At 41.4% G+C, this 27,157-nt stretch overlaps 1 protein-coding gene across 1 annotated transcript in view; it reads left to right on the forward strand.

Annotated features, from left to right (window-relative positions):
* Positions 1-16,527, forward strand: part of DDX10 (DEAD-box helicase 10) — a 161,314-nt gene extending 144,787 nt beyond the window's left edge. Inside the window, exons 17-18 of the mRNA XM_039564584.1 lie at positions 6,102-6,235; positions 15,610-16,527. Coding sequence (XP_039420518.1) covers positions 6,102-6,235; positions 15,610-15,799 — 324 coding nt within the window. The 3' untranslated portion in view covers positions 15,800-16,527. The remainder of the gene's footprint in view (positions 1-6,101; positions 6,236-15,609) is intronic.
* Positions 16,528-27,157: the final 10,630 nt, after the last annotated feature.

Raw genomic sequence — 27,157 nt, forward strand, 5'->3', positions numbered from 1 at the left:
CAGCGATGTCTCTTCTGTGTTTCTTTTCCTCACTTCATGTAGAACCACCAGAAGGACTTAAAATAACTTTCACTGCCTGGAATTAATTTGATTCATATTTTTCTCCTGTAAGAATGCTGTTTTATATGCGTATTTTGTACAAGCATTTAGAGTACGTGACTTAAGCAGTACAGTGAAAACATAAAGATCGTGTCATTGGACAAGCACTTAATGCCAGTGTAGCTCTTCGTTGTGTACTGAATACAAATCAGTTGTTTCAAGAAAAGAGCAGAACTAACCAGTTCACAGAATTATGTGACTTAAAAGGTTTCCTTTCTGATTATTTCATGTCAGTGCTGCTGTCGATCTGTTCCTTCTTGAAAAATGCCTGTCACTAAGCGAAGAGTGGTCTCTGCCTGCAGCCTCCGCTGAGAGTGGTGCTGGTGGTGGTGGGACACTGCTGTGTCACTGCAGGGGGTGCAGCTCCCTGAGGCTTCTGCAAAAGTGCCAGAAAGTGATACAGAGAAGGTTCTCTCATGTAGGCACGGTCTCTGTGGACATATGCTGAGATTCCCTGGAGAAAACGGATGTGTTGAAATGTTTGAACACAGACACTGCTTTGGAGAATTACTTTCTGTGTTGGAACTGACAGACATGACTGCTGTGAACCTGAAAGTGGACAGAAAGGAGGAGTGTAAAGACAGTCCAAGGGTTATGTGTTGAGAATATAAGTTCAAAAACATTGTTCTGCACTGTAGTGTTCTGGTTGGGGTTTTTTTGTTCTTTTGGTTTGGTTTCTTTTTGACAGGACCATAGACTTTTGGACAAGTATGCTTGCGTGTTTAATTCTCTCAGACTTTTTTAGTAATTTCTTTTTACCCTGCTGCTTTCCAGAATTTAATGTATTTCAGCATGTATTTTGCTTGTAGTGCTACACACCTAGTAACTTAGTTTCCTTTCTGTTGTATTTTCATGAATTACATTTAAGGTAACAGTACAGTTGTTTTATCCTGATACTCGTCTTCCCTATTGCTAAAATCACGTTGATAATTGTGGCTAATAACAACTTGGAAGAAGCTTATCTTTACAATAAGTATTCTACGTGGGTCCTAGAAGAACAAATTAGAAAAGGAGAAGCTTAAGGTCTAGTTCTGAGACATATTCATTGTAATTGAAATGCAAATACATTAAAGCAAAAGGTCTTTGAGTAGATTTAGAACTCACCAATTTCAATGAGTTTTGTGTTTTCAGTGCTTCTGAACCGTGCTTGTGGCAGGAGCCATTTCCAGCACAAATTGCTTTGCTATAGTTACACAGAAATTTGAATGTCAGAATATATGTATCAGTGTCTGCTAGTTTGGAACACAGGCTTATCCATTCACTGACTATAAAATGTGGGGCATTTAGGAATGCCAAGAAAGAAAATTAAGTATTCTCATGTGCCTTATGTGAGAGCTCTGGTAAAAGTAAGATTCTGCTGGCTAAACTAGGCAGGCTGTATTATTTAAGATCTTGGATGGCTTAAAAAGAAATAAAGAATGACTGGATGAAATTGAACCTTGGTGTGACTGCTAGTGATTGGGAATGGTGAATAGTTGAAGATGAAGCTAAGAGTTACCTGTCCCTTCTAGTGAAAACCAGGAATTAAATTCTCTGAAGTGGTGTGGAAAGCAGGAGCTGTTACCGACTCCTTCCAGAGCCCAGAGATCAGTGAGATTGTCTTAGTGCAAGGACTGTGTCTGGCTGACTAACCTGGGACCGTGGTTTCCCCAGTTCTTGGCTGCCAGCCTTTCTGGCCAGAGCCATGGAACACTGATGCACCTTCGATGGTATGGAGGGTAGCTGTGAGTTTTGGCATGGCTTGGACAGCTCTGTGTGTGTCAGAGCAGCATGTAGTTTGCTCCACTGGCTCCCAGTCAGTTTTCAGTATAGGCTAGGGCTTTTGTCTTGATCTTCAAAGCAACTGTTGGATCAAACACCCTAGCAACATCAAAGGCTGTATTTCATTTTTGAACTGTCAGAATAGCTGTATTCCTCTGGGGCAATGTAGATGATGAAATACCAGAGCAATCATTCATCAGCTGGGGACATTGTGGTGGGTTGGGGGTACAAGCTATCAAAAAAACCCAAACCTGCGAGGTGATCAGGAGAATCCAGAGTAAAATGTTTTAAAGGAGCTGCTGTAAAACCTCTCTGTGTATATAAATGGGTTCCATCATAAACATGATACAACTTCTGTTTTCATCTGAAAAATTATTGTCAAAAAGAGGAAAATTAAGAAAATTGGAATGCTGTCAGATCTTACAAGGTATTTTATTTTTAAATACCCTTTTATATGAGCCATAATATGCTAAACTTTTTAAAGTTGTGTACCTGTGTTGGGTAACCTCCCAGCAGTATTTAGAACTTACCTTTTCTTGGCATTACAATCACAAGCACCACTTACTGGGAGAGGTCATAGTAGCAAAAACTGGTGGGTGACACAGCTCAAAAAGGACTGAATATTGTGTAAGTGTGGCTCCTGATGGACTCAAATTAAGTGTGATCAAATTCTAAACTAACCTTAAAAGTTTTGTTTCCAGCTAATTGGAAATATTCCCCCACTGTGCTTTGTAAAGCACTATGGACAGAACTGATTGTGCCTAAGAAATTATTTCTCCCCTCTCAACCTGGTTGAGAAACTGATAAATTGCTTAAAGGATTGAACATAAAAAGTGCAACTCTAGACAATTTAGTTGGAGGAAAAAACCCTATTACATTAGATATAAATTCAGTACCATAATAAATATATATTTTAGAAATGAAATCTTGGTAAGTACAACTTTTTTTAATGTATGTTCAGGTTTTCACAGTATTTTTTTTCAGTTCTCCCTTTTTTTCCCTTCTGATGGTAGTCAGATAATTACCACCTGAGTGCCTAATGCCTGGTAGAAATGAGACATCATTCTGTTTTTTGGAACATTTGAGTCCCTTGAGTGTCTGAGGTACATCAGTTTCTTCATTTTAAGTTTCTCTTAGCCTGCCTAACTCATTTACTTGAGCTCCACCAGCCATTCAGACCTCTTTAGGAGGAGAGGAAGATGTCATTATGTCTTGTAGCAAAGACAGAAGTTGAATTAGAGGTATTCTGTTGATCAACATGGCAAAAGCTCTAGAGGAGCCTGCCACGTCTTTGTCAGTAGGTGTATATTTTCAAAATGACTGCAGTAAGGTCAAATGTGATTGTTGTTGACTTGGTACAATGTGGAATGTTGAAGGCAAGAAGGTTTCCAAAAGTTCCAGCACAGAAATTTTGCTGAATTTTTCTAAAATGTTGAGTTTGCATAAGAAGAATCTCTTTATGCCTCAGAGGGAGGCTGTGTGAATGCAAAAATTTGCATTCAGTGTCATGTTCAAACTGAAAGTACTTGTATGGGTTTCTGTGGAACTGGAATTCAAAGCACAAGGGCTGGTGTGGTACAAAGAGAGAGCCTGTCATCCCTGAGCAGAGTGAAAAGATGATTGCCACCAAATCCAGTTCTCCTGGCCAGCCTGATTTGATGTCTTCAATGTCAAGCGTGGCATGTTTCCTTCCACAGTTGAACTTTACAGTAAATACACACTCCAAAGTATAGACATAAAGTACAGGCCGTCAAAATCTGTTCTTCTAATCTCTTTGGATGGCAATTGCCTTAGGACAAGTCTAATCCTGAGTCTGTAAATTGCATCCTATTTGTATGTGAAGAATTTTTACACGTGTCATTTTGAACTATGATTTTACTTCTTTTCTCCAGCTCTTGTGGTGAGTAATGTGAAGTCACAAGATTTCTTCTTCCTGACTGGCTGATATAAATTTGAAGTGAGAGAGGAAAAATAATGAGTTTCTGTTCTTCAGCTTTGGATGATAAATGTTCCTGCTCAGGTTCTTAATACTTTCAGGGTCTTAGAAATATTTTAATGAATATGTAAGCAGTGATACTTATAAGAAATACAACCTCATGATTCCTGATGAATGAAAGAGGCATCTTTGCCAATTATTTCTTTTGCTATAGCAAGCGTTATGTTTAACACTTCTCTGCGTATTTTCTCCTGGAAAAAATTAATATGAATATGTAATGAAAGTGAAGGTTTGGTCTGTGTGTCATAATGGAGAGTATGAATGAATAGCCCAAGTCTTAAAAGATGACTGCCAGGAGATGTTAGTATTACAAACTCTGTTGCATGGTGTCACTCGTACATATTAAAAAATACATTGTTCCATACAACAGCTTTGAATGCTACTTCTCTTTTTCTCTTCTTTTTAAATATAAGATTGGTATGTACTAGCTGTATTGAAAGAATAGGTGCAATTGGAAGGACAAGTAAAGAGCAAATATTTAATGTTGTGAGAAATTAAAATAAGCTATAATTTAATGCAGAATGATTTTCAAATAAGAAAATTCATTAGCAGAAAGGTGACCTTCAAAATGTTTTCTGTGGAGTTAGTAATGCTCTGTAATATTGTACTAAGAGATGAGCTTGAAGATGGTTTTTTTGTAAGCAAAAACCCTGCAGAACCAAAACCAACTTTCTTGTGAAGTGCTACCTGAAGTTACTGAGAACCAACATGCTTTTCTGTCAGTGTTGTCACCTTAGGAAACTTATAGTGTTGAAGAGTCTGATGATGCTTTTAGTCATTTTATACACCCAGCTATATAATTACCTTTACTGGTATTTAAAGTAGTAAAGAACAAAATGTGTGTTCAGTATGTTTTTCCTCTGCCTTCTGATTGCAAATCTAGCTTTTATGCCTTTCTTCTGCTTGCTTTCAGTACACTGCAGAAGTGTCACTGGTCAAGCAAGAATGGACTCTTGCAGTGGTGACTAATCTTACCCTTCACCATCTCATTGCCTTTCACTCACTCTATATGCAGATATAAAAGAGACCATTGGTATGGTTTCTATTTGGCTTCTTTAAAAAAAAATTAAATTTATTTTTATTGCAAGAAGGTAGGTGCACATAAAGACTGGTCTTTAAAAACATGGTGATAGAAATGGTGAAAAATCAAAACAAAAATTAACTTTAAATATATAATGATGTGAAGTTATTCATAGAATGAAAGATCATTTAAATGAGTACTGTTTTAGAAACTCAGCTGTATGCATGTTGATTAGATATATAAACAAAAGGTAGCAATGTCTTTAATTATAGTTTCCTGGAATTTGTCTTTGCTTTCCAGCATAAATATGCATGGATCTAGTGTTGCTTAGAAATGCCTATGAGCTTTCCATCTGCATTTTGGTGTGCATATACAATTGCATATGCCCTCCAGCCTGGATTTTTCATGCCTACTAGAAAAAATTTACAACAGTGGTGCCATCAGTTGAGGATTAAGTGAAGCAGAACCTACTGTATCTGCAAAATTAGCCAGCTTTTTTGTATTATCCAGTACTTTTATGGAGAAGCATCTTCTGTGCTCTCTTTGTTAAGGAATTAGTGAGGCAGTGCCACACCCTGGGGAAACTAGCCAATGCCACCAGCCTGTCCTGAGACATGCTGTAGGGACAGGGGGAAGCTTGAGCCCCAGAGAGGAGGGGTGAGGGAGGGAAGATACCTGAAGAACATGTATCTCTTGTAGAGGATGGTTAAAACTCCCTTAGAGCAGTTAATTTAGCTTAAGCAGCTTCTTGGTTTTTAACTGAAAGAACACCCAGATGAGTTTTAAATCAGAGTATTTCATTAAATTCACCTAACAGCAGTGATTTATGTGTCCACATGTGATTATCTCTTTGCCAGTGTGTTTCTGAGGGACAGTAAAGCTGCATATTGCTTAGACGCTTGCTCTCAGATGGCTGTTGATTAGTTGCTGCCCAGATCTCTCCTAGATTTGGTAGATTTAAGATTTCAATATTGCAAGGTAGAATTTGAGCATAAATCCTTGTGCTTCCTTTTTTAATAATGTTTCTTCAACCTTTAATAAACAGCCTTGGAGAAGAGCACTGATGATGACAGAAATTATTCTCTTTTCCTGGCTGTAATACTGGTGGTTTTTGACTGCATTTGAGGGCAATGGTTTCTGTTACAGCCTCCCTATTAATGGGGTTGTGACGAGTAACATGGACTTGTTTGCTTGTCTTGTAACTCTCCATTTGTCACCTGACAGGTTGAAGAGGAAACAGTGGCCTTTCTTGCTCACAGTGGAAGTGAGGAAGAGTTTGATCCAAGCACTCTCCCAGATCCTGATAAATATAAAGACTCTGATGAAGAACAGGATTCAGAAAGTGAAGACAGCTATAGGTATGCACCATCTTCCATGTTCATTTAAAAATGTTGATGTTTTTTATAAACTGTTTTGTTTACATGTTAGGAATTCATCTTAGTCCTCTTTCTCACGGTACTTAGTATAAGTTTTAAAAGTTTGTGTGTTGGGTGCTGAACAGAAATCTGAGCTAAAGGCTATTATTTTCTTCTGTGAAGTTATATGAAAAAGATTTTTGAGTCAGTGTTGAAGGGATCTTGGTGAGACTGTTTCACATGCAAAAATGTTGACTAATACCCTGGAGATTTCACGTGTTTCCATGGCAGATTGATCCTGTCTGGATGCCCGGTGCCCACCAAAGCCACTCTTTCACTCTGTCACTGCCATCCTCAGCTGAGAGAGAAATGTAATGAAAGGCTTGGGGGTCAAGATAACACCAGGAGAGATCCCTCACCAGCTACTGTCATGGGAGAAGCAGACTTCACTTGGGAAAAAATGAATTTTTTTATTACTGATCACATGACAGTAGGGTAATGAGAAATAAACCCGGATCTTAAAACACTCCCCACATCTCTCTTCTTCCCAGGATTAACTTAAAATTTTTTCTACATCCTCAGCAGCACTGAAGGATGGGGAATGGAGGTTGCAGTCTGTTCATCATGTTTTGTTTCTGCCACTCCTCAGGGGAGGATCCTTTCCCTGCTGCCATGTGGGGTCTCTCTTCCACTTCCACAATCTTCTTCAACTCTTTCCTGTGGGCTGCAATTCTTCATGAGCTATTCCAGTGTGGGTCCCTTCCATGGCATACAGTCATTCAGGAACAGGTTCCTCCAGCATGGGCTCACAAATCCTGCCAGCAAACGTGAATGTTCTCCAGCATGGGCTCCTCTCTCCACGGGGCCGCAGGGGCTTCCCAAGGGGTCACAGCCTCCTGGGGTTCCATGGGCTGCAGGGGCACAGCTGTCTCACCATGGGCTGCACTACGGGCTGTGGGGAAATCTCTGCTCTGGCACCTGGAGCACTTCCTGCCCCTCCTTCTGCACTGATCTTGGCGTCTACAGGGCTGTTTCTCTCACATGTTCTCACTCCTCTCTCTGGCTGCAGTTGCTGTTGTGCTGTTTTTTCTCCCTTCTTAACTATCTTATCTCAGAGGCACTCTCACTATCACTGGTAGGCTCAGCCTTGACCAGTGGTGGGTTTGTCCTGTTTCAGAAATGCATTTCTCTTCCGTCACATTGCAGGTTCTTTCAGTGTGGAAGGAAAAATGTGGAAGTAATTTGAGGATTTGGATGATCTCTTTGCACCTGTGCTGTATTAAATAAATTTGTGCATGGTAAAACTTGATAAGTTCTATGATTCAGTATTGCTCAGACTCTTCAATGCTCAAATGAAGTGGACTCTGAGTTTGAAGTAAATATATAATAATAAATTAATTTAATTTAAAACAGTATTTATAACCAGAAGATTTTGTTTCATGTAGTTTAATAGAAAAGCACAGGGTGAGAATCAGGATCTGTAGTTGATGCCAGCAAAATATGGGAAGATGAAGGGATACTGCATGCAGTCCTGCGTGGTTTACCGCAACAAGAAGGCCGCTTGTGTGTTTCTGACAAACAGTGTATGGTGTAACAGGTTGAGAAGGATGATTTTGACACTTAAATGGGAGCATAGGTTTTCATTTTGCTCTCTTCCAGATGTCTAAGTTCATAAAGCTTTTGCTTTTCACATCTGAATCAGGTAAATCCTAGGGACTCAACTGTCCTTACCCATGTGTCACTGAATGTTGTGGAGCCAGTATGCAGGACTGGGTGTGGGACATGGATTTAAGGACTGGATAGCCCTTAAGTTAACAGGCTAGTGGCCATGTCCCCTGGAGCCTATTCACCAGTGTGTGTCAATAGAACTGACAAGGATGGGGAAGTGCATTGCTTTTTCTGAGCAGCAGTAAATCGCTCCTTCTTTGTGCGAGGGGGAGTATATATTCATACATCATGTTTTGTATTGATCCTTTCCTCAGAATGTCAGCTAGACTCAAGATTAGCTGCGCTTTAAGAATAAAAGTTGACAGAGATGGACAGATTTTTGGCAGTGATAATAAGTGCAGACTTCTGTTGAATCAGTGGCTGATCTGGCCCCCCTGGAGTCAGGGCACGTGCTCTTAAGGAGAGCTAGGACTCAAAGAAGGTCAAGGTCCTTGGTCATTTTCCCTTCCTGTGGAGTAGATTAGGAAAGAAAGAATGTACACCAAAGGAAAGCAGGCAGGTTTCCTTTGTGTATCTCTAGACATACCGACACTGAGCATCAAAGCTGACTTTGGAGCTGGAGAACAGACCACTACACATGTTAAAAAAATGTGGTTTCATCAACAGTGCTTACTGGAAACAGTCTTTGGCCTGTCCTACTGCACCAAAATACACTGAGACATTGCCCAGAAGAGGTTTGGTTGGCACCATCCGAAGTCGCAGCAGTTGTGGACACCATGGCCAAATCCATTTAGCCTGTAACAACATGACTGATAACTCCTTGGGCAGGCTGTGACCAGAACAGGATCATCCATCACATGCTGCACTGTCACCAGAGTCATCAATGGCTCTGCATTCCAACACACCCCCTCCTGCTCCTAAGTCAGCTTTGATGCTCAGTGTAGGTATGTCTGGTGAGGTGCTCTGAGCACCCTGTAGAAGGCTTTTGAGAAGGAGCAAGATACAGTGAAGGAAATTAATTTGGGGCTTGATTGTTAAATCAATGCTCCTCATGCCTCATGCATCTTTCTTGAAATTGCTATTGCATTGTATGATGAGCTGCATTTGGGGCTGGAAAATACTGACCTAATGATTTTAACAAAAACAAATCAGCTGAGAGTAGCAGACAGTGAAATTAGGCTTTGAGATTAGAAATCACAACTCTATTCTGTTTTATATTTCCAAAATCCAGAGATTTTGCTCAAAGTGTTGGATTAAAATAGAAATATGTTGGGCTACACTAGCTGCTCCTTGCTTTAAGGGGGGAAAAATGCTTCTAAAAGGTGTAATTCACAGTAAGTATGTGAGACCTAGGGTATCTTCCTTCAATAGTCTTTAAAAATAGACCAACTGTCCATGGTTTCAGAAGTCAAAACCATTGTTAATATTCTCTCTGTCCTCCCACAGAATTTTTTTTAATCTGGGGGAGCTGTACAAATTATGAGTTAAATTTGCCTTTGCATAAAATTCCCTTCCAGCCATACCTCTACAAGCAGAGTAATTAATGACTTCAAGCATGTAATATGAGATTAATTTTTGTATATCTAGCAACATTCATCATATTTGGTTTAAGGCTATCAAATGTAAGTTGTTAATGAAGTGAAAAATCTAAGAATATAGAACAGAGTGAAAGAAAAGCAGCTGGATTTCTTAAATATTCATTTTGCAGTCAGATTGAGTTTTTGGTATTTCTAATTCCTCAACCTCTTTAAATAAAAAATGCTGAGGAAGAACAAAGTTCCGATTGACCTCATCATTACCTTCTTTAAATCTTTAACGAGTGTGACTGATCACATTACCTCCTAGACCAGCATGGAAAAGATCTTGGATGTGAGGAGAAATATCTTAGTTCTGGTAGTTTTGTTTGTGACTTTATGGACAGTCACCAGGTGACAAGTATGCAAGTTAGTAGTCAGTGCTACTTTGTTGTGTGCCTCCTTTATTTATGAAAATTATGGGCAAATTGCAGTTTCTTGCAGCTTCTTACAGCAGGATGCTGATGTTGACCTCCTGAGTTTTAGGTCATTCTTGTTGAGGTTGACATTACATTGTATTTTGAGATGATTCATCAGCAAATCATGGTGCTCCTTCTAACATGGATTATTCAGGTCATATCTGTGACTTTGTGTAGGCCAGAACTTAATGCTGTGATGGCCAGAAAAGCACCATAGGGGAGACATTATAAAAGGTCTCAGTTTAAAAGCCTTGGTCATTCTGATGAGCTGCAAAATTGGACATTGAGATATTGAATTGCTCTTGATAGAGGCTTATATGTTCAGCTGTAGAGATGTTTTGATTTATAGCAGTGGAATGGCCAGTAAGGGAATCATAGAATCATTTAGGTTAAAAGGACCTTTTAGCACTGCCAAGTCCCACTAAACCATGTCCTTGAGTGGCAAATCTACACGTCTTTTAAGTACCTCCAGGGATGGTGACTTCACCACCTCCCTGGGCAACCTGTTCCAGGGCTTGGCAACAAGTCTTTTGATGAAGAAATATTTCCTGTCGTCCAGTCTAAACCTCCACTGGTGCAACTTGAAGCTACTTCCTCCTGTCTCTGTCAGTTGTTACTTTGGAGAAGAGACTGGCCCCCACCTGGCTACAGCCTCCTTTCAGGCAGTTCTAGAGAGTTCTAGGTCCCCTCTGAGCCTCCTTTTCTCCAGGCTAAACACCCCCAGCTCCCTCAGCTGCTCCTCACAGGACTTGTGCTCCAGACCCTTCCCCAGCTCCGCTGCCCTTCTCTGGACACGCTCCAGCCCCTCAATGTCTTTCTGGCAGTGAGGGGCCCAGAACTGAACACAGGATTGGAGGTGTGGCCTCAGCAGTGCCCAGTACGGGGGGACGGTCACTGCCCTGGTCCTGCTGGCCACACCACTGCTGATCCAGGCCAGGATGCCATTGGCCTTCTTGGCCACACACTGGATCATGCTTAGCCGCTGTAGATCAGCACTCCCCGGTCCTTTTCTGCTGGGCAGCTTCCCAGTCACTGCCCCATCTTGTAGCACTGCCTGGGGTTGTTGTGACTCAAGTGCAGGACCCGACACTGGCCTTGGTGAACCTCATAGAGGTTCCTCTGCCCATCAATCCAGCCTGTCCAGATCCAGAAAATAACTCAGTGCAATATATTTTAATTACCATTTCTATGTGCTGTAGCATTCTGACAGCAAGTAAGGAAGAAGCTGCACTGGGCTTTATGGAAGGGACTGCAGTAATTAATCTTCATTAGGATTGCTGCCATGGCCTTGTGAATTAAAATTTATTACATGGAAAAAGTTTTGGGCACAGCATGTTTGATTAGCAAAATGCCAATATTTATGGGATAAATTATTCCTAACTTTTCTGAACTGTATTTTACTAGGAGATTCATTCATTATTCCTGTACATTTCTTTGGGAAAGAGCTTGTGGGCTTTATTGCAGCCTGGAAACTTGACTCATGGCCTGTAGTTCAGTGGCAAGGGCGGTTTGTTTCCAGAGGAGTGGTGGTAAACCTAGGCTCCAAAGCATTCTCTGATAAATGTTAAGTGAAGCAGAGCCTGTCTGGAGATCTTGCAGGACCACGTTGTTTAAACAACAGCAACTTGGCTGCGTGACTGCGCATTTCAAATGGCTCATTCTCAAGCATTTAAAATCTAAACCCTATGGCTTGTTAAGACATTGCTTAAAGCCCAGAAGCGAGCTAAATATTAACAATTAAAGCTTTCTATTTTTTCCTGGTATTACCTGAAAACATACTTGTGAGTTTATTTTGTAGTAGTTTTAAAATTAGAGTTTCTTGGTGTATAGCAATCATGGTCATAGTTAGATCCTGTTTCCCAGATGCCATCCAGATATGCTAGTGTTTGTTTTAGGGACAGGATTCATAAACCGTGCTTTAATGTTTGAGTAATAAATATTACTTGCCAAATGATAGCATCTTACTTAGTGTTACAGCTGTGCAAATGGTGGCCACAGAAATTACTGTGCCTGTTGATAAGTTGGCTCCTCACCTGTGTAAACACAAAGTAAATCCTTTCATCAGGCAGCCTCAGACTGCATGGATTGTTCAGGCAGCTGGAAAGATAAATTTCACCAGATGGTAAAAGGAAGGAATTGTAAACCATCTGCATGTGCCACTTTTGAAATGTTGTAAGCAGAAGACAAAAAGATGCACTGGCCTTGGTTTGAATCTGAATTGGGGGTTGCTTTCTAAGTGAGTTGTTCTGCTAGAAAATAATTTACCTCAGAAGAACCCTATTTTGGCTATTTGTGGACACTAGCTGGTAGTGCATCAGTTTGTGTGTTTGTGAGGAGTAAGGGGCCATTTATGTCCATGGAAAATGACCAACGGTAAAAAGACTGGCTCTGCAGGGTGACAGGCCTTCAGTTAATGGAGACTGAGGAGGAATTCATTTGACAGTAAGTGCAGAAGTTATTCCCGTATAGCTGCTTTTGCACACTCAGTCCTTTCACATGTGGAGCTGAGAGTTCCGCCTGTTACATCTCTCCAAACAGCTAAGGAGAAGCATCCTGAATGAGCACAGGATGTCTCTGAGCATCATGATGCCACACATTTTCCGTCTTCCTTTTGAAATTGCCACTGTTGTCTTTTGTAAAATCTACAACTCTGACTGCTCCTCCAGAGTAGTACAGCCCCTTACCACCACCCAAATCAGTGCTGGTGAAAATCCATCCTGAAGGAACAGGGATGGGAGTTGGACTTGCTGCTTCAAAGGCCCCTTTCAACCCCAATTATTCTGTCTGTGGACAGTCAGTCTGTCTTCCTTCTGTACCTCAAAATTGGGAACATCTTATTGGCATGTTTCACATGATTGTCTGCTTACCTTCCTAAGCTGTTGTTATCAAATACTGTTTTGCATCTACTTTTTGTGCATCACGGAAACACAACTATTTAGCTCTCTTCATTGCTTGTTGGTTTTGCTGCTGCTGCTTCCTGTGTTACACATTCCTCTTTATTCACTTCTCCAGTTCACAGCCCAGCTGGGGTCAAATTAGTGTGAAAATGGACTTGCTAATGTGTAGATGCATCTTCAATTTACACTGCTAATCAAGCTGCACAATCCCTCAGTACCAGTAAGAAGCAGCTTGACTCTGCAGAATCATACCACAAAACTTACAATGAAAATTAATCATAATTGTGTTCATGTGCTCTTGTTCGTGGAAAAAAGTGAGGAATCTCGCAGTTCAGTTCCCTCTGAATGTGTTTTATATTTAAATGTTTTACCTTATGGTTATCTAGGCCTATGGGCCTCTGAAACTCCAGAAGTGATTGTAATTTTTGGTATTTAAAGTCTGCTGTTTCATAACTTGTAGGTACAAATGCATAGCTTGTGAGGTTTCTGCAGTGTTTTAATTGCTAAGATGTTTTAAACTAATGTCGTAGATGAAGCATTAGTCAATTATGAATGCAAACTGGGCTTCAGAGTCCATTCAAAGGCTGGAAATAATTGGCTCTTTTGCAAACAAGCTAAAATGCTTTTATTTAATGAGGCCTTCCTTGTGCTTTTAAAGAGAACCCCTACAGTCTGTCCTGATCAAAGTGAACACCATGAAACTCCAGCCCAGACCCACAACGTCCAGTTGGAAAAGTGAGAATTCTTTATGCTTCAGTATATTTTCATAGATTGTCAGTATAGCTTCAGCATTTATGGAATATCTTAAGCACTGCAGAGAGAAATATGAGAGTCCTTTCCCCAGAAAAGGAATGAAATGTTGGTAGCGAGCCCTGAGAAGCCGCCCCCATGCAAATGACAGCTCAAAGCCAGCAAAGTTGCTATATCCTGTGAATTATAGGAAGAGTGAGTATTTGGAGCAGTCATCATCTATTCACGGAATCACTGAATGTTTTGGGCTGGAAGGGACCTTCTGCATTATCTAGGTCCCAATAACCCCTGCCATGGACAGGGACACCTTTCATTAGACCACATTTCTTTACACTATTTCTGTTGGGTAGGCAGGGAAGAACAATATAAAGGCAGGGTATTTCATTTGCCTTAATTGTGGAAATGCATGGTGTTTCTTACAGGATTTCCCTCCTTTCTCTGGGCTGTAATGAGTAGTAGGCAGGAGGTGGCATTGTTCTTCTATGGAAGGTGGGATGGACGAGAGAGGGGGGCAGGTCACACATGTGCAGCCCACCAGCACAAGGCTGTCAGATCTCGTGTAATACCTCCTTCATCTCTGTGGAGGGGCAGCCAGAAAGCACAGTGTACAAGCTGCATTGTGCTGCTGATCCCTCTCAGAGAGCATTTGGGGACTTGCTGAAAACTGCCATCTTTTGGGGTTAATGTTTGGGTAAGGCTGGTTTCCAGTGAGTGGTGAGACCAGCATTTCACAGACTGTTAACTAGTCCTATTAATGGAAAAAAATAAGGTGGGCAGCTGAACATGGTTTGAACTGGGCATTGGGTTCCTCTGCTGTGTTGACAATATTGCCCAATTAGAGCTGTTTATTGTAACTGCTGTTTCTAATTAAGTCTCTAAACAGTATTTCTGAATGAAGCATTTCACAAGCATTGCATTTACACTTAAGTCATTGTAAAAATTATGGACAGAAAAAAATTCTTGTTTTGTAAGTAAACAAGACTTACTTTTTGTAAGTAAACTGAATTTTCTGAGTAGAAATTTGACAGATTTTAATTGAAAATCTGAATTCAGCCAACTTTTTAAGAAAAGCCCAAGCTCTGTTTCTGAAGTTCCATTTTTATTTTTGTTATATTTAAAAAAATACAAACATGGAAAGCTGAGAATGCTGTTTTGTTTCAGTTAGCTTGTTTGGATGGAATGGTCTGGGGTGTGGGGGTTTGCATTTTTCTGGGTTTTGGGTGTGAATTCTACCCTACAGTATACGACAACCAGCTCTCCATAATCTGGTTCACAGATCTTAGGATAGATTTTATTAGATTAGATTGTTTAAAACTTAGATAAGAAGACTTACAGCGTTTTTTCTATGTTTTGGACAAAAAACACGTGAAGATACATGAAAGCTCTGTCTTTCCTCCCATTGTTGTCACGTGGCCATGTGGTATAAGCCAGGGTTATGAAACAGATTGGCAGCTGTTTCATCCAGATTGAAGGCTGCAAAAGGCAATTCATTTAAGTCTTAAGAGAAACAGCAGAAGAAGTAGGAATTCACCAGGGAAAATTACTGGGTTTGGACTTTTCCTCTTCCCCATGGCAGAGGTGGTTAATAGCTTCCAAGGGAAATGTCTCAAAGAAGGGGAAAGAATGATCAAATGAGATAGTCCCAAATCAAAATTGTATTAAGTGTAGGATTTGCCAGTGAAATGACAGTTCTTTTATTTTTATTTTTGGTGCATATTTATTGTAAGCAAGATCTTGAGTGCATGTCAAGGTCCACTGACACATCGCTAAATCAGTTTTGTCAAGTTGTCTGTTGCTGTATTAGGCAGCAAATATTAGATAAGTCTGATAGCAATATCTTGATACACTGTAATCAATTAAGACAGAACATCCACCAGCACCTCGGTCTGAGAGCAGCTCTAATTTAGACATTCAGAGTCCATCAGCTTCCATTGCTTCACCCTTCTGAATTGTAATTTTGTTTGCTCTTATCTTGACACAAATTTGCCTTGTTTAAAAGGAATTGTTAGATTACATGATGATACTGATTACCACAGTTGTTAAAAAGACTAATTGATTTTTTTCTGCAGTGAACTTGAGGAGAAGAGTGGAAGAAGGAAGAGGAGCAATAGCAACAATGCCACAGCAGAAGAAATGCCACTGAAAAGAAAGAAGGTGCAATTCAGCCAAGAGGAGGATCCTTATTTGCCATTAGATACTGGGCTTTCTCTGGCAGAGGATGAAGAGCTTGTACTGCATCTGCTCAACAGTCACAGCTAATTATTTTTCTGCAGGTTTTCTTCTCTGGGACATTTCCACAGTTTTGTCAGTAGTTTACAGAAAATGAATTTGGCATCTGGGCAGCTGGGTACCAGTGAATGTAGATAAATGAGTTCTACATGCAATGGGATTGCCTTAGATTGCCTCATAGATTATAGCCAGTATTTAGTTTGATTTATAAGGCTTTCTAAATGAACTTTTCAACCTAAATCCCAAGGTGTCATTTTGCAGTAGCATGTTCATAATTTTAAATCTCCCAAGTTTTGAAGCAGTTATCTTCTTTTATTTTAGCCTTGCTTTAAATGAAAACAGGATGTTCCTTTCTTGACTGTGCCAGGTTTGTTATTTTGGAAGATATATGTGTACTAAAATTTTTAAGGAAGAAATACTGTTGGCAGCTCAGATAATATTACTTAAAAATAAAGTATGTACTTTCTTCTGTGTATAAGGCACATATTTTAAAAATATTTTAATAAAAATTTCTAGATGTAAACTTAATGGTGTCTCTTTCAGCTTTGTTATGAAAGCATACATTTATCCTTCAGGTGTCATTTCTGTTATGATTCTGTCACGGATGTTATGCAATTCAGAAAACAACTTTTAGAGGCTAAAACTGAGTCTTGTATTTGAATCCCATATGAATGAGAACACACTGTCTCAGAGTTGTGTCTGTTTATTCTTTCCATATGAACATATTAAATACTTCTTTTTTTTCTTTTTTGTCAGTATCACTTTTTCCTTTTTTTTTTTTTTTTTTTGGTCACAGGAATCTATCAGCACCTATTCAGTACAAACCTTTCCTCCCTATACCCTATACTGTCTTTTAGCTCAGTTACCCAAAACTGAAAATATACTGCAAATTCTTGTCTCCAAATGTTTCTTCCACTGTTCTGCCAGCAGGCAGGGTATCATAAAAACAATATTATAGGCAGAGCACATCTGCCATCTGCTCTTTCCTGACAATGTGGAATGAGAAGAAATGACTGAGTTTCACAAACAGCTAAACATGAAAGATGGAACCTGCTTGGCAGCTGATGCACAGTGTTTGTTTAGTCTACAGTGCCACAGCGGGCCTGGAAAATGTTGTGATCTGGGACCAACATCACTGATGAATCTGTTAATGAAGAAGGATCTGCTGTGGTGCTGCTGTGACTGGTGCACGTGTCCCATGTGCCATCATGTGAATGACTGCAGTGAATGTAATGAGCAGCCTCAACAAATGCCTCTGTGCTGGGATAGCAGAGCTCCTGCTCCTGTAGCTGTGGAGGAAGGCAGAAAACTGCAGTGCAGAGAGCTCCACCAGCAGAAAGCTGAGATTCAGAGATGATTTGGATATGGATGATAATACATACAGTGGTGTGTACTTCTTAGAGGTATTCACAGATTCATGGTGTACTTGGTGGTGGTCAGTTGTCTTGCACATCACCTGATGTCTCTCAAATCAAAGCTTTGCTCTAAGAAGTGTGAACAGAGTTTGTTTGGGCAAGCAAGTAAAAAGCAAAAAGATTTACTGTTCCTGACTAGAATATCCCTTTTTGTATGCTGAAGTGGGAGAGAAACATTCTTCTGAACAGTAAGACTAAAAATTAAATTATACATGTTGGAAGGATTGTGGTGCACTTCTAATCTTGTGATGATTTTTTAATTGTATGCACAAAAATAATTTTTCAAGTGCTTTTACTTCCATAATTTTGGATAATGAAGTTTCTAATGTATTGTGTTGTTTGATATAGAGCCATTGTTGCTTGAATCCTTATGAAGCTTGCCCATCTACTTCAAATGCGTCCATCCTTCAGGGCATGAAATGTATATAAAGAAGCCATGTGAAAAAGAAGAGGAAGGGGGCTTAAGGCAGATGCTCTATGCCATGAGTGTATGTAAGAACAGGTAACTGCTGCATATGCTGGAAATAATAAGACAAAAAAGCCAGCATTCAGCATTTTTGGGAAGTAGCTGTGGTTCTGGGTTATCATTCCAATCAGCTGTAGATCTGCTTTAAGAGGCTTCACAGCAGCCCCGCTTTTAGCAGTGCTTTTCTGGTCCAAGAAAAGAAGCACAAATACACAAAGCAAATACCAGTCTCAGGACTGGCTTGACTGAAGGGTGTTTTTCAGGGAGCTTGTTTCTATCCACACCTAGGGACCTCTCAATCTCATGCCAAAAGACCTGGGATGTGTGTTCAGTGTCAATGGGCAGGTGGAGCAGGGCCGGCTGGGCATGCCCGCCATCATCTATCTCCTTTTCTCCTGGTCCTGGTGTGCCACTGCAGCATCAGAATAAATCCCAGGCTTTTGCAAGGTTGTACTTCATAAACATTATAGTCCCAGCTTTACACAGGAGAAATGGAAGTGGGGAAATCATAGCCAAAGATTTCCTTGATGATTTTATGTAGTTGATCCACAACTCCTAAATTACTTGTGGTTTACCGAGAGCAGCCTCCCACATGGCATCTGAACTGCCTTCTGTGTACAACCCTAACCTTCAGGTGTTGCACTGTCTGCTGGGGTGGGTTTCAGGCTGCTCCACCCCTGTTAAGTTGCAGCCATGGGAAGTCCCCTTTGGAGACTCCTTCAGGAGGGGTGAAAAGGTCTGAGTAAGGTGCTGAGTATATTCCAAGGCTGTGGGCCAGGAAACATTCTTAAAATGCCAAGCAGGAAGTCTTGTTTTAAATAATGAATTTTCAGATTAGTTTGCATTTGTATATTATATTAATAGTCGTTGATTTCCTTCTGCTGCTAGAATGGTTCTAGTGTGTTGATTTATAGCTGGGTTTAGCATTAAGATCTATTACATGTGGCTAATTCTCCAGATATACATTAGGCATTTATGTAATGGCATAGTTTAGATGGCTTTTATTCAGAATCAATTTTTCTCTTTGCTGTGTATGAAATAACGAAGACATTTGTTTGCCAGATAATTCATTACAATTTGTTTGAAGCCTCTTTGGATGAGAACTGGAAGTCAGGTAAAAGTCATGAGAGCATTGAAGAGTTTGGTTTTTTTAGATCAGTAAAATAAACTGACAGTGGATGTGCTAGCTACTGAAGCTACCCAGCTTGCAGTATTTTCATGAAGCACATAAAATGTGTCATAGCAGAGGTAGTGTTAACTTCAGCATCATGGAAGTTTCTGTTCAGTGTTCACTTCGTAAAGACCTTATTGATGCTGCACATTAAATTGTGTGAAGAGTGTAAGAAATTTAGGGTCTAGCGTAAGGGATTGCAAATTAATATTAAACATATTAAATGGGTATTTTTCTTTAAATATTATATGAATAGAAATAGAAAATAATTCCTCCTGCAACTGACTGAGTTCAGCTGGAGCATTGATTGGTGTGTCCTGCCGTCTGGCCATACTCATAAAGAGAGAGAAATGCCTGAAGCAAAACATTAAAAAACAGAGAACTGTGGTAGAGAACATTCAATTCAGACTATAAAACATAGCACAGGATCTGAAGATACTGAACTGACCCTGTGGCTTCCTATAATCCTGGATATATATAACTAAACTAATACTAAATACAAGAAGAAAATGTCTCTTAGTAAAGGTTGCTAATGGGTATTTTTCTTTATCGTTCTGCTCTCTAGTTTGACCTGATTGATGCTTACATCCTGTGAGAGATGGAGTGTGCCTTGGAGCAGGGATGCTGAGCTGTGGTAGGCTGCAGCTGCTGCAGAAATGGCCACTGTGGCTCAGGGTGTTCCTGCTTTTATGCTGGAGGTCAGTGCCCCAGCTGTAACCTTCCTGTGGCAGATAACCTGAGGTTTAAAATAAGCTGGTTGGTTCTGTCCTGGAAGAGATGACTCCTTATGCTGCCCGTTTTGGGAACTGGGCAGAAGGCTGGGGACAAGCAGCTGAAGGACAGTAACACTTGTGCAGCAGCCACTTCTGTTGTTAATTTGATAGGGACCTTGTGCAGAGTGGAGCCAAACCTTGCACCCAGCGTGCTTCAAGCTACAAGGTCCAGAACACAGTTAAGGTAACCCCAAGAGACATACAATTTTCAATAACCAGTTCTAGTGAGAAAAGAGTATTACTTTCACTTTTGGACCACGTTTCATTAGATTTACTTGTTATATTGCTCTCTTCTCTGGTGTTTGCAGCTCCTCTGAATTTAGTCTTATCCTTCCAAATTAATGATTTATTCTCAGAAGGATTTGCAAATTTTATCTTTAAAGGTGGAACTAGATGCCAGAAAAATGCATTGCCATCATCTTTGTAAGTCATAAAAATTGCTATCAAGGCATTAGTCTATACCATGTGGACATTTTATAATAAAGTAGTCAACACTTCTATAATGAAATGTTCCCCCAGCTTCAAAGGCAAATAAGTCAATCAAAACCATAAAGGAATTAGAAAGCCTAATGCAGAAGAACATACTTTTCAGGTCTGTTAGGTGGTATTGCTACGATTAAATCAGTAGAGAGAAGTTGATCTGTTCCAAGAATGCCTTGTTCATTGCCTATTTTTGTCCATGTCTGGCCAGAAGCCATTTTTCACAAAGAAAACTATTCATCAGATTCAGTCATGTAAAAATGATTGCTTAAATTACACTGAGCTATCAGCTAGAAGCTTTACCCAGGAGTGGAATCTCTTGGGTCAGTGCTATCTGTACGTTTTGCACATTGTCTGAGATGTGCTTTGTCTATAAAATATAGATAAGTTTAATTAAACTAAATTAGTTTTGTTGAGCAGTTTTTGAAATCATTTGAGCTGAGGAGTAGCCGTGCTGAGATTTCAGCTGTATTAAGAGGAAACTAATGAGCATTCTTCTCCTAATCATGTATGGGGTCCTGGAGGAAGATAATACTCCTGGCTATGGCCTCTCCGAGACTACAGGAGTCCTTTCTGTCATGCACAGCTTGTCCTTCTGATGCTAAACCTAAGCTTCTACAAAAAAAGCAATGTGTAAGCACAGGCTGTAAATTGAACTTGCTGTTAAGCATGTTGATGTGCTTGAGCTTATCACACTTAAGGTGAAACAGAATATAGCTGAGTTTTTTGCAAATCCATCATATATGCATTGTGCTTCACTTCCTCTGGTCTGTGTGGTTAATGGCCATACTCATGTGATCCTTCCCACCAAATGCATTTGCTTGTACTGAAATGCAACTTGTTTTTATCCCATGAGCTCAGTGAAAGCTAATGAATATGGCCTAGGAACTAATCTGAGCTTCGTAGTCACCACAAATGTCTTAACCAATCACTCTGCTGCCGTTACCCTGAGTACAGTTCTTATCTATTTGAAGAGGCTACCAGTCCTTTGTGGAATTTGGTTTTGAGAGGCCTTTTTTCATTTCTTAAAGCAGATACTAACGTGAATAATTTCCCCTAGCAATGAGGTGAGTCTACTTCAGTACCCTCTCAGCTGCACTCAGAAACTTGCCAGCGTGCTTCAAACTGGTGCCCTGGCTCGCCAATAAAAGCTCATGGGTGGGAAGAGGCTGCCACGAGACCCTTGCAATGGAGACTTGTTGCCACCAGACAGCAGATGATCATCCAGTTGGGAGATTTGATTCCCCATGTGAGTATTACCTTACACCCGTTTCCCCAATAATTTAGGGGGTTTTTTTCTTTAAACAAACACCCAGAGTGTCTGTGCAAACCTAACCTGATTGGTTTTGACTGAAATGGCCATTAGTGTGGGCAGAGAAAGCAGAGAAATGCTTGGAATTAAGTAAATGACTTGGTGTCATCCCACTCAGTGTCACACACTGAAATGAGGGCAAGTCAGCTTGCAGATGGACCCTGTTTCCTGAAGGGAAACCAGATGTCCTGCTCCCAAATCCCAGGTCATGGTAAATGGCACAGTTTCTGCATGGATGCTGTTAAGCTTGTCCTCAGTAACCCTGTGGGGATGATTGTTTGGTAAAGACCTGGGAGATGGTTGAGAATCAGAATAGGGAATGAGCAGTGAGGTTACAGTGAGCAGCAAACATCCTGTTCCATTCTAACACTGTCTGGAATGCACAGGGCAGTGCATATGAGCCCTTTTTGTTCTCTGAGAGATAAAGAATGATATTTCTCTTTATCTGACTACTTTTGGAGTTTTCCTTCATAAATCTCTCCATCCTCCATGAGGAAAATAAGAACATTCAAAAGAACATTGCAGGGAGTTACCAAGCTTGGCTTTGGCATTCTCTTGCCAAAACCTTTCCTTGCCTGTCACAGGGGAGAAATAGTCCCAGGCAGAAGCACAGTGCTCTGGCTGATGTCCCTTGGCAACCTGTGTGCTGCAGCATAAGGCAGTGAAGAGGTGACATGAGGATGTCAGCTGTCAGGGGCTGGCCCAGGAGCTTTTTTTCAAGCCTCTCACTGACAGCTTTTTTTTTTAACTCTATAAATTTGTTTTCCTGTTCCAATGCCTAGCAGAGAGGCAGTGAAGTGGATTGCAAGGGACCAGTGTGCAGGGGAAACTTGGCGTGCCTTCCCTCACGCTAAGCTCGTGTCCAGCATCTGCTCAGGGGCTGTGGCTGCTGGGAGAGATGGTCCTTGACCCATGCAGCTGTTCAAAGAGTCGTCTTTATAGATGAGTTACCCACCACAAGGAATAAAGTGCACTGGGTAGGATTAAGAGCTTGTATTTCTTAAATATATGTAAGAACACGCTAATCTAGTTCCTTGTCTAATGGTTGATTAAGCCCATTTACTCTTTCTGTTGTTTCTTGTAGATGCTGATACATTTTTTTGCAAACTGATTTGCTTCTTCAGCACCCAATTTCAGCATAAACAATACCAATCTGTTAGTGATGCAGAATTCCCTTGGCTAAAAGAACAGCTCCCCTCCATAAACTTGCTAAATAGAATCAAGGGAGGGTAAAATTCTGCATTCAGCTCTCTTTTTTTCCTGCCAAGCATCTGAGGTTGTAGTTTCTATCCTCTGTTTGATGTGGAAGCGGATGACAGGAGTGCTGATCTTGGCCACCTTCAGCCTGCTGCCAACCCTCTCTGCCAGGGACTGAGCAGCTGCCAAAATCCCACCGTGGTGGGACCTTGGCAGTAGCATTGCTCTGCCAAGGGAGGGCACCAGGGAGATGCCCAAGCTCCTACCAGTGGTGTTGGCAGCAGTATGGGATCTGCACACAGGCAAACAGCACAGAAAAAACTCAAGCTCTGGGAGACCCTTGGCAGGACAAAGAGTAAGGGAACACCAAGGAGAGTGAAGCCAAAAGCAGGGAGACATTGGGGTGGGAGGTGGCCACTGTCTCCTGCCCGTGGAAACATGACTGGGCCCCTCAGAAATGGCTCGAGTAGGATTGGCCATGGGACATTCCTCTCCTGGCTGTCAGTGATTGCCTGCTCTGCAGTGGCTGTAGCAGTGGGTGCAGCCATGGGGGACAGGCCTGTGCAGCTGTCCCACAGGGCTGCCATGTGACCAGTGCCAGTACAGTGATTTAGTCTTTTTCGAAATTCAATCAAATCCTCTCTGGTTTTTTGGCAAGTGTGATTGGCCAACTATGCCATTTTGCAAGACTGTACGTATTATAAGCTCTTTCATTGCATTAGCTATTCAGAATTATTTTGAATGTTCAAAATGCAATTCCCTCTGTGATAATGTAAGATTTTATACATTTAACAACAATTCTACTCACATTTCTGTTGGATAATATTCAATATCTCACCTAAATAGTTTCCTCTGTATTGTAAATATTCATCATTTTCCCCGTCTATTCCTGTCTGCCTGCACAGACACTGAAATTTCCTTTCTGTCAGTCAAGTCATAAAGCATTAAGAGGGACAGTTTTTCTCCACTAAGTGAAAATATGAGCTTGTCTATTTAGCTCTGCAGAGATGTTAGCATTCATTCTGTGTTCAGTTAATGTAAGTGGCTGCAGCAGCCACAGCTTCTGCAGGAGCAACCAACAGCACAAAATCACATGCTGAGTGTTTTATTAGGGAAATGCAAAGCTCAGTGTTTGATTCCCTATGTTAAGTCATCTAAAATATGCCCTCCCCTCTTCTCAGCCCCCTACCTCCCCATTTTCTAATCTGCTGTGTTATTGAGCACTACAGCCCATTTGACAAGAAATACCTGCTCAGTGACAGCCCAAAAAATTGCCTGTGGTCCTCCCTGGTGAGAGGCTGGTGGCTGCCTGTCCACCCTGCCCAGCATCTGTTTGCCACTGCCCTGACTCCTCTCGGCTGTCTGGATTTGTTGCCCGAGCAGCTGCTGTGTCCCCGTCCAAGCTCAGCCATCGAAGCCAGGCTGAGTGGTTCCTCTGAGGATGACAGGAGCTATGCAGGGCAGAGAATGGTGCTGGCAACCTCTGCAGTGCTCCTGTGTATGTATGCCTGTGCAAGGATGACCTTTTCTGAAATGTGGGGTTGCTGCCTCCCAGGTCGGGGTCATGTAGTCTCCTTCTACCCCAGGCAAAGCTTCCCCCGCCTTAGTCCTTGCATGCTTCAGTGACAGGGTCAGCTCCAGGCAGCTCATGGTCCCTCTGCAAAGTGTTAATTGGCTGGCTGTGGAGAGTGGCTTTGGTTATCTGTGTGTTCAATTTATAACTACATAAAACGTTGCAGGTTCATCATGGTTCATGTGTGCTTGCAGTGAGAAACATGTCACCTCTTCACTGCCAGCCCTCCCTCTTGCCCAGCATTTGTCTTCTGAAAAGTGTGTAAGATTCAGTGAAGCAGCAGCTAATGAGCAGAGGAGCAGATGTGCTCCCTAACAAGGAGTGTCCCCTCCAGCAGGACCACTGTCCTTGGGTGATCTCTGGTCCACTGTGAGAACTGTTAAGACAACATCCTGGTTTTATTTTGCAGCTCCACAGGGCATCCCTGGTGCAACAGGTGCTCTCGGACAAGTGGTGCCCCTAAATGGATGCTGAGACTCTGGGACAAGCCTCAAGAAAATGATCTGCATTCTTAAGAGGCTGATGTTATGCACAGTGAAAGAAAGATTACAGTGAATGGAAATGAGCAGCAACTCGGAGAAAGAAGAGAAATTTTTCACTTTATGAAATATGTTTCATTGAGTTGCCACATCATTAAGAAAACCATGATCATGATCAGATTAATGGATGATTGCCCTATGAAGAGCAACTTTAGTATGAACACTAATGAAAATCTGTCTATCGTGACTCATTTCAATTAAAAATAGGTGTTTCAGCTGCTATTTGCCAATCTGGGATTCAGCTGTGGCTAATGAAAGTGCACAGTCTCTGCTGAGGGTTTAAAGGATTGTATGAGCAGGGTTGTGGACCTCAAGTGAATGCTGAGCTAGCAACAGAGCTGGGAAGAGAACATGGGTCTTGGGGCAGTGGTCTTTTAGGTGCACATCCTGCAGGTACCTCTGGCTTTTGTTCCAAAAGAAGACATCAGGTTTGCTGCCTTGGGAGAGTCTGCTGGTAATTCCCTCTTGGGCACATCAGTGCCTGGAGAAGTGCTGGCAGCAGCCTACTACCCTCGTTTGAAACTGCAGGATGAAGGAGGAATTCTCTGTGTATTTAAATCATGCTTTAACTACTGCTTGAAGCATCTGAAAGGGACTGGGTCGCCTCTGAAATGTTCAGTACTTTCTGTGCCTCAAGGTCGGTGATAAAATTCCTGCTGATTTGTTAAGAGCAGAGGTGGCCTCAGGGCTGACGTTGCTGAAAAAAAAGCCTCACTTTTGACCCTGACTCCACAGAAATGATCCTCCAGCTTGTGACCTGTCACCTGTGCTCACGAGGAGCAGCACTTACTGGTTGGAGCTGCCTTCAAGGACCTATATTTAGCCAAAACATTGTGAAAAAACAGCCAGTGAGGCTGTCTCGGGGGCAGCTTTGAGGAACTGATTTTGTTTTCTTGGCAGGGGTTCAGTTGTATCAGCAACGGTGGGGAGGCCCAGATGGAGGAGAGAGCAGGATTTCAGCTTTCATTACAAGAATTTTATTTTATAAACGAAATTCTGCTTGAATAACACTTCTCAGTTTAATATATTGATCTGAGCAGCAGCTACAGCCAGGTTGTGATAGGCTGTTGGAGGGCTATTGGAAAGGAAACCATTTGCTGTGCAAAATGAATTAGGAAGTGAGTGTGCTCAGGCCAGGCTGTGTGCTGAAATGCTTTAAAGTTTCTCAACGCCTTGCAAGAATTCTGCAATATATGGCTAGTGACCAAAACAACCTGTGAACCAGTAGGGACACCACTGAGTCCTTTCTCATCACTTATTGGTGGCCTGTCAAAGCAATTTTCTGAATTTGGTGGAAAAATGGTTTTTAAATGAGGGAAAAGTACTTGGCTGTTTTCTGGCACACGTTGACCATAACTGTACCTGTGGAGATGCAACTGTGGACTCGAGTGGTGAAGTTTACTAGCCGGTACTTTTTGTTTAGGAACAGTTTCTGTATTTGTTACTCTTTGAGGAATTTACACTTGACACGTATGCAATTCACTGCAAAAGTAATTACGTGGAGTAACAAAGGGGTTATAACTCATTGTAATGCTAAAAATGACAAGTTATTCAAAGATGCCTTATATTCAGGAGAGAAAACAGAAAGTTTCTTTGTTTATGAAGCAGATTAGCTCATGGTCTGAAAATATTCATTGCAGGACCTTGCTCTGGAGCTACTGTAGGCAGTAGCAGCCTGCATTAGAGTTAAATGTAGCCCCTGAGCTCATTCCAACTTCATTTTGCTTTCTCTTCTGGAGCAAACAGCAGATTTATCTTTGAAGCTGGTGCCTGGCAAGACAAGGATGCAAAAACTGGAATGAGACAAGGGATTGATTTTGCCTCTGAAAACCCTGAGCTCAGATGTGAAAAACCCATCCTTATCCTCACTCTGCTGCTGGTCTTAATTTTTATCTATTAAACACAAGAGAGGCTCTGCCAAACAGAAGACATGGATCCAATCAGGCTGTTTCTGGGCTCATCCTCCACCTAGATGAATGTTGCAGGGCAGGTGGCACCGGTGGCCATGTCCCCAGAGGGGTATTTCCAACCACTGAGGAATAGCCTGCAAAGAAGGGCATTTGAAAAGATTAACAGGGAATAAACCCCATTTCCCTGGGCCAAGAGACTTTTCTTCTCCATCCAGAAGTGTAGCTGGTGTCTACCATCATCACCCCAAATGCAGCTGTGTCAGTTTAGACCAGACATGGTTTTTTTCGCTCAATATATTAATGTGAAACATGAGGAAAAACCTGGAGTCTTCAGTGCAGGAGATGAAGAGACTGAAACCAAAACAGATTGCCAGGAGAACAGATGACCAGGGAGCAAGGGCAGATGGGGAAAGGGATGCCCTGTAGTGGATGCTGGGTTTTGCACACTCCAAAGCCCTCTGGTTTCTGTGATCTGTGGTGTTACTGCCCTGCCTGTGCACTTGCTGCTGTTTCTCAGCATGTATTCAAACACTTCACACTAATGATCCTTCA

This window comes from Corvus cornix, chromosome 1 (assembly GCF_000738735.6).
Source record: "Corvus cornix cornix isolate S_Up_H32 chromosome 1, ASM73873v5, whole genome shotgun sequence".
Lineage (NCBI taxonomy): Eukaryota > Metazoa > Chordata > Aves > Passeriformes > Corvidae > Corvus > Corvus cornix.